General features: G+C 41.9%; 2 protein-coding genes and 1 long non-coding RNA gene across 4 annotated transcripts; 2 read left to right on the top strand and 1 right to left on the bottom strand.

Moving 5' to 3' along the window:
• Window positions 1-1,351: 1,351 nt before the first annotated feature.
• On the bottom strand, window positions 1,352-3,023 carry LOC127775949 (uncharacterized). 2 transcript variants are annotated; one of them, XR_008018079.1, is made up of 3 exons: window positions 2,659-3,023; window positions 2,292-2,502; window positions 1,352-1,983 (listed from the first exon to the last, which is right to left on the bottom strand). It is a non-coding gene; the product is annotated as an uncharacterized LOC127775949 (long non-coding RNA). The 2 variants fall into 2 exon arrangements; XR_008018078.1 differs by lacking the exon at window positions 1,352-1,983 and having other exon boundaries at window positions 2,113-2,502.
• A 2,660-nt stretch (window positions 3,024-5,683) lies between these two features.
• LOC127775800 (uncharacterized) lies at window positions 5,684-6,398 on the top strand. Its single transcript, XM_052302099.1, has one exon. It carries the CDS (start codon window positions 5,818-5,820, stop codon window positions 6,175-6,177), a length of 360 nt encoding a protein of 119 aa, XP_052158059.1. The 5' UTR covers window positions 5,684-5,817; the 3' UTR covers window positions 6,178-6,398.
• Window positions 6,399-10,520: 4,122 nt separating this feature from the next.
• Window positions 10,521-11,081, top strand: LOC127777526 (uncharacterized). The gene has a single exon (XM_052304133.1). The coding sequence runs from the start codon at window positions 10,521-10,523 to the stop codon at window positions 10,875-10,877; it is 357 nt and encodes a 118-aa protein (XP_052160093.1). The 3' UTR covers window positions 10,878-11,081.
• Window positions 11,082-12,021: the final 940 nt, after the last annotated feature.

Below are 12,021 nucleotides of genomic sequence, written 5' to 3'. Positions count from 1 at the left end.
TTGTAATTATCTTATGGATAAGTACCAGAGTTGAAAACTCTTACACAAGAGTACAAGACATGTCATTCTTCAGAACCTATCCCCTCACAACGGCTGAGAGTATACAACACAACTCTTAACCATTAATCCATCACAATATTTTTTTTATTACCCTTCTTACGAGAAAGCAAAATTCCTTTATGAAAGGTAATAAATGATTTTAAATTTAACATTGATGTTTTTTCTTTCCTCTCCCCTCGCTCTCTCATGTTATCAAATTTGCCTTGTTAGTTAGTAAAGTTACGAGCATTTGATTAAAAATTGTTGTACATGTTCTAAGTGAGACGTTTCCTATCAACCCCTTATTGTCTTGTAGTACGGTGGAGAGACTGAAATGAGCTTGAGGAAATCAAAAAGAGAACATAGGAACGAGAAAATAGACACGACGTCATATTACAATCTCCAAAGAACTTGCTTTGATGGATGATAGGATAGACATGCTGAGATGGCCACCATGATCAAATGATGTATCAAAATTATGGGAGACTTGTATCTATGAGAGCATCTAGACTCTAGTTTCCTTTTCCACATCTCTATCTATCAAAATTTGATTTTGAACCATCCGATCTTAGTCTAATGGTTACATTACTATTACTCCCTCTCGTGACCCTTTTATCCCTCTCCAACCTCACCATCTTTTCCAAACTATTCAAATTAGTCATATCTAAACTGCACTATATTAGAACCAGAGATACACTGGTGGCGCCTTTTTTTCCCCTCATAACCAACATTCCTCTACCTTGACACCCTTTCTATCATCGCAAGCATGATGACCCTCCTGGCATCCAACCGACTAGATGTTCCAGGTTTTCTTATTGACTACTTCTACCCCCGGCCCACTCATCGCTCATCCATCCCATGGCCCATAGCCCCAACCACGTCACCGCCATCTCACCACACATCATGTTCGACACCCCCAAAGTCCTTGAAGCACATGGGGTTGGAAAACAACGATGATGATGAACACCTGATCGCTAAGGCCATTAGACTTCCATCATCGTCGCGCTATCACTATGGTTGGATAGCTCGTCTAAACGACATTTTAATTGTGTCGGACCGGATCGTGATTTATAAATCTTGGCATCAACCTAAAGACGATAAGATTAGAATTGAAATCCACCCAAGGATATTTGTAGCAAACTAAAACATATATTCATTGTAGTCTTTACATAATAGATACATTATTTCCCATATAAAGTATATATATATATATATATATATATATATATATATATATATATATATATATATATATATATATATATATATATATATAGGACATGATCACATCTAATAGACTATACTGTAAAGGTAAAGCACGAAAACAATAGAAATAATTTAGAGATTACAACACCATGTTTTTACATCATTTGCTAAGGTACAGTTTAACTATCTAGTATGAATTAAGGTATCACAAATTAACACTACTGTTTGGTATAGGTTGGATACGTTACGTAAACCTTTTGCCGCCAAACAGCACGTACGTATGGAGCTTTAATTTTGAAGCTACAAATAATCAAACACCGTTTGGAAGTTTTATCTGACGTGATATATATATTCTTCCATCTACTGCCGACCAGACCAAAGGAACAGTGTGTAGAATCCTCCAACCACCGTGGACGCAGCCATCAACCAAACGGCGGCTGCCACAGGCCACGGCATCAACGCTGAAACTCGCCATGAGAAGACAACCGTGAGGAGAGACGAGGAGAACCAGACGCCGGCCTTAGAGCGCGATTTCGCCGGTGATCTCGCCGGCGCCCTCTCGTATTGCTGCAAGCACCAGAAGAGCAGCAGGAGGCTGAGGTACGACGTGGCGACGAAGGCTATGCCGGCGATATCTCCGTGCGACCTGTTGATGGCTAGTAGCGAGTTGAGCGTCAAGAATCCGAACCCTACGTAGGCCAGCCATGAAGCCATTGCCAGCAACAGATGATCGATGGTCTGTTAAGGAAGCGATCGAATCAAACTTAATTAATTTGTTTAGCTTGATATATACAAGCAGCCTATACACGCTATTTATGCACGTCGACGTACGTACGCTCTTACGGTCGTACGAAGCAAGCTAGGAAGTATCATAATTCATCCATATATATACGTCTTCCCCAAGGCTCTTGACCATTGAGGCATTGACTACACTAATCTTAATAAAGAAGTCTTTTCGCGTCGTGTAGTCCACCCGTTTGATAATTAAATTACTTGTTACTTTAACTTACACGGCAGTCTAAGGGAAATAATTTCTCGGCATTTACCCATTTTCCCTCGCAGGCTGCAGTGATCAATTTGGGAACACCGATCCAAAACGAATGGATGAGGCATGATCTAAGGTTAGAAAATCCATGTCCCTCTGCATTACCAACTTCTCGCTACTTGCGCGTCCCTGTTCCTGAATTTTGTCTTACCACTACCAGACTCAAGACCTACCCTGTAGGAGCGAAAAAACCTACAGGGTAAGACCTATACCTGCAAAATCAAAATTTCCATCCAATTATCTAACTGAGACAAGCACAAGATCTCTAGCTCAACTACCAGATCAGGTATATATATACGTACATATTTTGCATACAGAAATTTTCAAATTGGGAGCTTTGAGAATCAAACGGAAAGGGAATAATTAACCTCAACATCTGGAATTCTCTCGATTGAGGAAACCGAACCTTTCAACACCGCGTCACTCAGCGAGGAGCGGCGGTGAAGAATCGACCCAACGCACCACCGCCGGTTGGTGTGCGGTACTGTTGCTATGACCAAAAGATGGATGGATGGATGGCTGGCTGCGGCGGCCTTCGTTTCCGGCGCCCATCGGCGATGAGCAGCTCGCATGCGACTGCGCTCCGCCGCCCGCCGTACGTCAAGGTGCGACGGGCTTCTGTTCCGTTGCCATCGATCTCTCCTTCTGGCTTCTGCTCCGGTGCTCGCTCGCGTTTCCTTCCTCATCTGCAAAGGAGATGGGATAGTTGAGAGGACTGGTGCCGAAGTTTCACCGAAATTTCAGTATAATCAACACCCGGGCCCGGTCTTAAAAGGAGAGAGGGAGACATTAACAAGTGACGTTCTGCCGTTTTGTCAATGAAACACGTACGGGGTACGTCAAACCGTCGAAGTCACCTGATCCACACAATATATATATTGGCTTAGTTCCAAATCTTTTCTTAATTAACATACATATAATTTATCTTGTTTTAACTATGTATTTTAAACTCGTACGAAAACCATTTATATAGAAGTTGATTTAAAATTAATATTAAATATATTTTCAAGTTTTTAATAATTAAGATTCAATTAATAGTACATTAATAGTTTATCTCATTTATATGCATACTTAGACTGTGTTTGGAAGAGCAAGTTCCAACGCTCCCCTCCCGTTTTCCGCACTTACGCCTTTTAAATTGCTAAACGATGCATTTTTTACAAAAAGTTTCTATACGAAAGTTGCTTAAAAAAATCTTATTGATTCATTTTTGAAAAAAATAGCTAATACTTAATTAATCACGCGCTAATGGACTACTCCGTTTTCCGTGTGCACGGTGCAGATTCCCATTCTCCCCTAGTGAACAGAGCCTTAATCTTAATCCTAGACTTTCTTGAACGAGGCTTATTTGCTATACTATGTCCCCGTTATTTTCTCATGAAGATAAAGATTTTACCTAAGTTTTCGTTAGCATGTTTTTTAAACTACAAAACGACAAACGACATGTTGAAAACTTTTTATATAAAAATTGCTTTTAAATATTAAATATATCTATTTTCTAAGTTTATAATAATTGAAACTCAATTAATTATATGTTAATGGTTTTTGGGTGTCCGCTTTTATACCTTCAGTAACTAACAATTCATTCGTCAATCAATCACTCTCTTCGTTAAAAAAAAAACTCTATAGTTCTATTTCTACTCTCTTTATCCTAAAATAAATAAAATTAATAAAATTAGTAGTACTAGATTTTTATTTTACAACAGAGGAATTACATCATTACCTAGTCCACCTATACTAGTTTTCTACTCCCTCCATCCCATGTTATAATGGAATACGGATTTTAGGTGGATGTGACACATCCTAATAATACAAATCTGGACAGGAGTAATTCACTTAAAATCCATTATAATATGGGATGGAATGAGTAAACAGTACCTCCGTCCCAAAATAAGTTTATTTTCACAAAAAAGATGATAATACCTCTATTTTATTAAATCTCATGTAATTATCCTCACTTTATCTATTTTCAATACTATTTTTATAAACTCCAATGCAATGATTACTATAAAAATAAACTTCTTTTAAGATAAGTGAAAGAAGATAAAAATAAATTTATCATGGGACGAAGAAAATAGGATTTTGATCTTTCTCCTTACCTTCTTGGCATGGAGTAGTATACTTGAGTACTTCTTTCCAATCCGAATATCCGGAGAAAAGAAAATGACTTGCACCCGCAGGTGCTGTGACTCTGTGGGCCTGTGATAATATGGTAGCACCAAGTACTGACTGTCTTAGAGAAATTAATTTTATGGGTATTTGAAATTTATCTAAAACTTGATAAACTTAACCATTCATCTACTGTAGGCACATTGACATGTGATTTTACCGCTCCTTTTATATTTCAATTCTAATTTTATCACTCAACTTTATATTGTCTATACTACGGTACTACCGGGTGTACTGTAATTCTTTTTTTCAAACGACTGCTGTACAGACAGCCCCATTTCAATAATACATATTTCCTTCCTCCCAAAATGCTACGAATCCTAACACAACTAATCCTATCCTCGATGTAACATTTGGGAAGAAAGATGATCCTCGATGTAACATTTCGGAAGAAAGATGATGGATGTGTTTAGTTCACGTTAAAATTAGAAATTTGATTGAAATTGGAACGATGTGACGGAAAGTTGTAAGTTTATGTGTGTAGAAAAGTTTTGATGTGATGAAAAAGTTGGGAACTAAACCAGGCCTATATAGGGTGTGTTTAGTTCACGCTAAAATTGAAAATTTGATTGAAATTGGAACGATGTGATGAAAAAGTTAACAATTTATGTGTGCAGAAAAGTTTCGATGTGATGGAAAAGTTTAAAGTTTGAAAAAAAGTTGAGAACTAAATCAGGCCATAATATAGTTTGTTTATATTGGCAGTACGTATTGTGACATACGACCTCTGTCCTAAAAATAAGTGCAGCTATGGATATCCGTATCCAACGTTTAACCGTCCATCTTATTTGAAAAATTTATGAAAAAAATTAAGAAATATTAGTCAAACATAAAGTACTATTTATGTTTTATCATCTAATAACAATAAAAATATTAATTATAAAAAAATAAAATAAGACAAACATTAACAGTGTAAAACTGCACTGCGCTTGTCCTGAGACGGAGGGAGCAGATTCCAGCAATTTCTGTAAACAAAAAAGTTAACCTAAGAGAAAAGAGAAAATATGACATATTCTATTACAATAAATATAAAAATTCATTGTATTAGAAGAGATTATATCCCCACATAGCCCTTGTTTAGTTCTAAAATAATTCTTCAAACTTTCAACTTTTACGTCACATCGTTTCAATTTCAAATAAACTTTTAATTTTAATGTGAACTGAACACACCCTATATCTTGAGATTGTTTTTGGACGGAGGAAGTATAAAAGCAACAGCCGCTCATCCTGTCATCCATATCCACTGAAGATAAGATCACTCTTATCCATACGGCCGGGAAGACAATCCAGTTCCTCTGCTCTCGAGGTCTCGCCTGAGTCCTCATCCTGCCAAGTGCTAGCTATGGTTGAAGTGGACGATGGATCCAAACGGCAGATCGGCGTGGATTAGCAGGGCGGGGCTGGGCATCCTCACCGTCAACTCCGGCCTCGCCATCTACCGCTCCAGGGGGGACGCAGCCGCGGTCGCCTTCGTCCTCGGCTCGTACGCCGCCCTGCTCCTCCTCTTCTCCTGCCTCTCCGCCTTCGAGCGCGCGCCGCCCGGGTCCCCCGCGAGGGGCCGCCTCAAGCGCGCGGTGTGGGCGCTCTCGACGCTCGTCACCGCCATGTTCGCGTGGAAGGTCGCGGCGCTCATGCCGCCGCCCGTGGCGGCCGTCGTTTGGGCCCTCGCCGTGGCAACCTCGCTCGGAGGATTCTTAGCCTTCTTCGTCTACACCTGAAGTGGTGAACCCGATCGATCGCTGTTTCCCGGTCGCCTGTGATATATGGAGTATATGGATGTACATATAGCTGTTTCCCGGTAGCTACTAGTTTGTACATGCTTCAAGTGAACTATACTCTGCTTCTGTACATATGTATAGTACTTTAGTAACACACCGGCCGGTCTGTAGTCTGTACATGCTTTGTACGTATCAGCGTATGAATATTTCTTTCTTTTTCAGTTTTCCTCTCTTTGTTCCAGCGTCTTTGTGTACGGTTCCGATTGATCTAGAATGAGGGACAAGCTTACTTTAGGTCCCTCTACTTAGAAAATCAGTGCACCTGTTGGCGCACAGATAAATTTATAGCATGTCTATTTAGTTTAGGGTTTATTTGAAATATAGAAAATTTACCTATCTCTTGTTGAGGTATACTTCCTCCGTCCAGAAAAAAAAGACAAATCCTGAATTCCGTGCCCAACAATTAACCGTCCGTCTTATTTGAAAAAATTATGAAAAAAATTGAAAAGACAAGTCACGTATAAAATATTAATCATGTTTTATCATCTAACAACAATGAAAATATGAATTATAAAAAAATTTCATATAAGACGGACAGTTAAAGTTGGACAAGGAAACCCAGAGTTTGTCTTTTTTTTTTTTTTTGGTACGGAGGGAGTATTTATCACTGTATCAAACGTCATATCAAATAAAGAGATGCGGCAAATTACCTTGTTATGCTCATTTACTACATTCTAATAGTTTTAAAAGTATGTTAGCCTTGATTACTGGATATATGTGGCATTGATGAAAGGTTGAGACGGGATCATGATCTAGAAATTAAAATGTGAGAATGACAAGTTATTTGAAACTGATGAAGTAATATATTTTTACACGAGTTAGTTTAACACCCATAAAACATCTTTCAAAAGGACATATTACTGGAATTTAATTTTGTGTTTGTCCCAGCATAATGGAATTAAATTTTATGTTTGCCCCGGAAAAAGAGAAAAATCAAAGTACGGCTGTAATTAGTGATTGCCAATAATTAGACAAATGATTAGAGATGCTAATAGAAAAAAATGTAAAGTTATGTTTCCTCAAAACTGTGGCAATTTTATTAACCAATAAATGTTGCATACATTATCAATAGTAAAATGCACATTCAAAAGAAATTTGTTTTTTTGAGAAACACAGTTCAAATATAGACGTCCACAACGCGTGTACACTCGTGTCTATGAACCCTACCTCTATAAGCACCTTCGAAAAACTGGGTCGGTATATCTTGAGATTGACAAAGTCACCATGGCCCACAGATGCATCGTTGTTGATGGATATGTTGTCTATCACTAAAAAAATTAGCCATAAATACGAGCATTCGTCGGTTGGGCTGGTTCCACCACAAGGAATCTAACCAGTTGAGTTACGTTCACTTCGCACATTTGAAGAAATTGTCGACGGTTGATATCGCGACTACGGTATTTGGACAGTATAGGGATTGTTTGGCACCAGGATATATGCGAGACTGAGGTAAAAGAGATGGAGACGAGGATTTTTATATAGGTTGGGGCCCCTTAACTGACAGGTAATAACCCTACTCCTGTTGGCCGAAGCCGGTCGTTGCTCTTATTCATCATAATCACACCAGTACAATATTTGGGATAACCTATCTATCCGTTGTCGACTTGGCGGCCTGAAATACCATCACGTAGTCGACAACGGGGTAGTCTTCCTCCTCGAATCCGCATTTGGCGAGACCAAAGATAGCGCTAGATCCCTCTTGCCGGCCTCCGTAGGTGCCGGATTGGGTTAGTCTAGGCATATCTCTGATGTCGATATCCGGCGACTTGTCTTGGCGTGTGTTGGCTTGTATGTTGGTTGTCTTGATTGTCTTGTCTCCTCCTCCTAGGAGGCCTTGTATTTATACCTATAGATGTCCCATTGTCCAAGTAAAACTAGGGAGACCAATATGGATACAATCCGAGTAGTACTTGTAGTTTCCATATAGAACTCTATTCGTCCTCCCTTATACGGAACTCCTTCTATATATGAGGTATGATTTCGTATAAGACATGGTATGTGGTGGGCCCTGTCGAGATTTAGTCAACTACTATTAGGTATGTGGTATCCATAACCTTGACAGAAATATTGATTCTTAGTATTGCAAATTTTCCAAGGTTCTAAATCTCCGGCTAAGGCTCTTAGCGATTGATCTCTCCAACAGCTAAGAGCAGATATAGCCGGCTATAGCTACAGCTAAATCATTTAGCTGTTTTCTAGAATATTAGAGAAAAATTCAAAAATTTGATATAATTTCATAGTTCATCACCAAGTCATACAGAACATTTGCATTTGCACAATCTGAAATATAGAACATTTTCTTGCCTGTACGTCGTCGGGAAGAAGCCTACGCCGCCGCCGGGAGAAGCAGTAGCCTACGCCACGGCAGGAGAAGCAGTCGCAGCTGCCGTCTCCTCTGGGAGCAGCCGCAACCGCCACCACCGTCTCCGCCGCCGCTGTTGCCTCCGAGCTCAACCGCCGCCACCATCTCCGCCGTCGCCGTCGCCTCCGGGCGCAGCCGCCGCCGCCGCCACCTCCGGGCTCAGCTACAGCCGCCGCTGCCTATAGAGGAGGAGAGGGAATGAGGTTATGAGGGAGAGGGGGTGAGGGTTAGGGTTACAGGAGTGGTAGATGGCCAATTTCAGCCCGTTGCCGCTAACTCAAGGCTAAATAGCGGCTATCTCCCGCTAAGCCCAGCTATTAGCGTTGTAGATTATGTAGCGGCAAAAGTAGCATATCTTAGCTACTGTCTTTCCTAGCAGCTATAGCTATAGCCGGAGATTTAAATCCTTGAAATTTTCATATAATCTTTCACCTTATTTTTGTTATTTAGTTTTTTATTATTTATTTTGTACAAATATATTTCTGCTTGGTCCTTTGTGCACCATTGGCCTGAGCACGCAACAATGCAAAATGTTGTAGCAATGGCGCCGGACGACCAGGCCCGGGCATGCATGTGCGATTGGGCTGTATACGCCAATGCAATTTTTCTTAATTTCACGGTGAAACTTCCAGCCTACTATAGTTTCCTCCACATGGACACGTGTCAAATTCTTGGCTAGGGCATTGCCAAACTTACAAAGCTCCACGTGGCCCAATAGTAAGGTAGAGTTTGGTCCCTTAAATCGGTTTTAAAGATTTGTCGATGAGTATGACATTAGTCCTTAAATCGCAATACCAGATATGATGCGTTGCTCAACTCTCAAAACTAGTGCAAAGAAATCACGTCTACGTGGATGGTTTGACTTAATCCACGTTCTACGTAGCGGTGACGTAGCATTGGAAGCAAAATATAAAAATTATTTTTAAAAAAATGTGACACGCATATGTCAATCAAACAAAAGATTAAAAAAATAGTGGGACCACATGTCAGTAGGTCCCACACTCCTCCATCTCCACCTCCTCTCCTCTGCTCCCTTCTCGTTGCCGTCGGTCCAAATGGAGACCTTGCACCCTCGGTCGGAATCAGTGGAGCTCGGCCTAGCGTCGTTGTCGCCTACAAGATCGGCGAGACGACGTCGCGTGCTCTGCCGCCAACCTCCATCCTCTCATGCCCCTCTCCTCCGACCAATCCCTTTCCCTCGTCCCCCACCTCTTCACCCATCTCCCCCTCCACCACCACTCCCTCCTTATCTATTATAATAAATAATAAATTTTTTTATTTTTTTATAGTATTTGTAAGAGAAACCTATATATATTGTTTAGTGTTTTTAAATTTAATATTTAAACCGGAGTAACGGAGGGAGTATCAGCGTCTGTTCGTCGTCGTCTGGTCTGGCCGTCTGGTCAGCAGATTTTGACGTGATGGGTCGGTTTGGCCGGCGGGATAGCCGGTTCGGCCCACGAATTCTGTCCTAGGGCGGCGTCCAAGTCAAAAAAATGCAACAGCCTTGATATATGCGCTTATGCTGGCCGGCCGTTCGGCGCGATTCGGGCGGCAAATGGCCAGCTTTGCCGGCTTGTCGGCTTCTTTGCACTTGTAAGCCAGCATAAAAACACTAGTCTTTATCTTTTCGCTTATAGTAATTCTTATCGGCCAGAATTTAAATATTTAACCTTAAATTTAAGTTGATTTTAGAGTTTTTTTCATTGTTGTTTATTTGTTTATTTTTATTTTTAGATTACTAAGAATATATATATATATATAAGTTTTATTTATAAATTATATTTCATTTGCAAATATAACGTTTGGCCGGCTCTACTACTCCTATTTAAACTTTTATTTAAAGTACTCATGCTCGTTCTTCTATATGCACCCACACTTGCAGGATGGATCCGCGGCATAGCAAATAACGCCATAACGTATGGACCGCAATGATCGCCATTCTTCTCTACTCACCAAGGTAGGATTTGGTGCTCTCACATTTAACTCCCTCCTGGCCATCTACAGATCGCAGGGTGAACCCGCCTCGGTGGCCTTCGTCGTCGCCGCCTACGCCGCGCTGCTGCTGCTCTTCTACTTCCTCGGCAAGTTCGAGCGCGCGCGCCCGGAGGAGAGGGGCAAGGTGAAGGCGGCTGTGTGGTCGCTCACCACGCTGCTCACCGCAATGTTCGTGTCAAGGGTGGCGCCTCTCATGCCGCCGCTCGTCGCCGCCGGCGTCTGGATCATGGCGGCCGCCACTGTCGTCGGTGGGTTCTGGGCTTTCTTCCTTCATCCCTGAAATTGTATTGCAGAGACCAACAGTTGCGTGAGTTTGGAATGTGTATTGTAACTTTGGAAGCGCATTTAAGCACATTAATGTAAGCGATCGAATATGATATACATCCTCGTTTTTTTTTTTACTTGATTTTCTGCTATTTCTTTAGCTATAGCCTTAATAAAAAGCTCGTGACTTGTTATCTTGCTTGGCTCATGGCTGACTCGACTCGGCTTATTGAGTTTTTGAAACGAGTCGAGATGGCATTTTAACTCGTTATATAAGATGAGCCAGCTCGAGTTGGCTAGCGAGCTAAACAGTCTGACAGTACGAAACTCTATTAATAGAGTAGAAAAAAATTATAAGATTATAACTTTGGAAGGTCATAACCAGGAAAACGAAAAAAATATACCACCCTCACACCTCGACAACGCCAACACACAGACCCAGGAGAAGGCTAGCATCGGACCGGCCGCCGCTAAGTGTAACTGACCGCCGCTAGGCCAACAACGGAACACAACCAAGATCGTCCAAAACCCGACCATTACAACCAACACAAAACCGCACTCTATCCAAGTCTTTGGGATTTAGGGAGAGAGGGTGAGAGAATAATGGAAGTCCTCTCCCCCTTAGGCCCTCTGACGTGGCCAATTTGCAGAAGCTAGAACGTCGACACAAAAGAATACGAATCTAGAGCGAGCTTTCACCAATTGCTTGGGGGTTTCGGCAAGGGGATGCCTAGACGACGCAAGCTGAGAAGCGACGATATGACGTCGCCGCCGTCCGTCAAGGTTTCAAAGAGAACCGAGACTGGGCTTTTGCCCGACAGCCACACTTGAGGGGTGAGACGACACAACAACGCCCTCAGGAGGGGAATGACGCTCGAATGTCATCGTTGCCCTAGGTTTTCACCCATCGTCTATCGCCTATCGATCTACCACTGATGCACCATTGCTCCACCGCCATCTAAACCTCCACCGGCGTGTAGGCACCATTGCATTGGCGCCCCCTATCGGCCTGTCTCCACGTGCCTCCACAGCTCCACTGGCCTCCCATCCCGCTGCGCCGACCAGCACCGCCACGCCAGCCGGCCTCGTCGTGCCGCATCGGCACACGCCTCGGCCGCACTTCCATGTGCCACAGCCGCCGAACACGCCTCTTCGCGCCG

Source organism: Oryza glaberrima, chromosome 6 (genome assembly GCF_000147395.1).
Source record: "Oryza glaberrima chromosome 6, OglaRS2, whole genome shotgun sequence".
Lineage (NCBI taxonomy): Eukaryota > Viridiplantae > Streptophyta > Magnoliopsida > Poales > Poaceae > Oryza > Oryza glaberrima.
The sequence above is the reverse complement of the archived record's forward strand: the minus strand, read 5'-3'. Positions and strand labels throughout refer to the sequence as shown.

Coding starts and splice junctions, on each gene's coding strand:
- LOC127775800 (XM_052302099.1), top strand. CDS start 5,818: ATGGATCCAAACGGCAGATCGGCGTGGATTAGCAGGGCGGGGCTGGGC.
- LOC127777526 (XM_052304133.1), top strand. CDS start 10,521: ATGGACCGCAATGATCGCCATTCTTCTCTACTCACCAAGGTAGGATTT.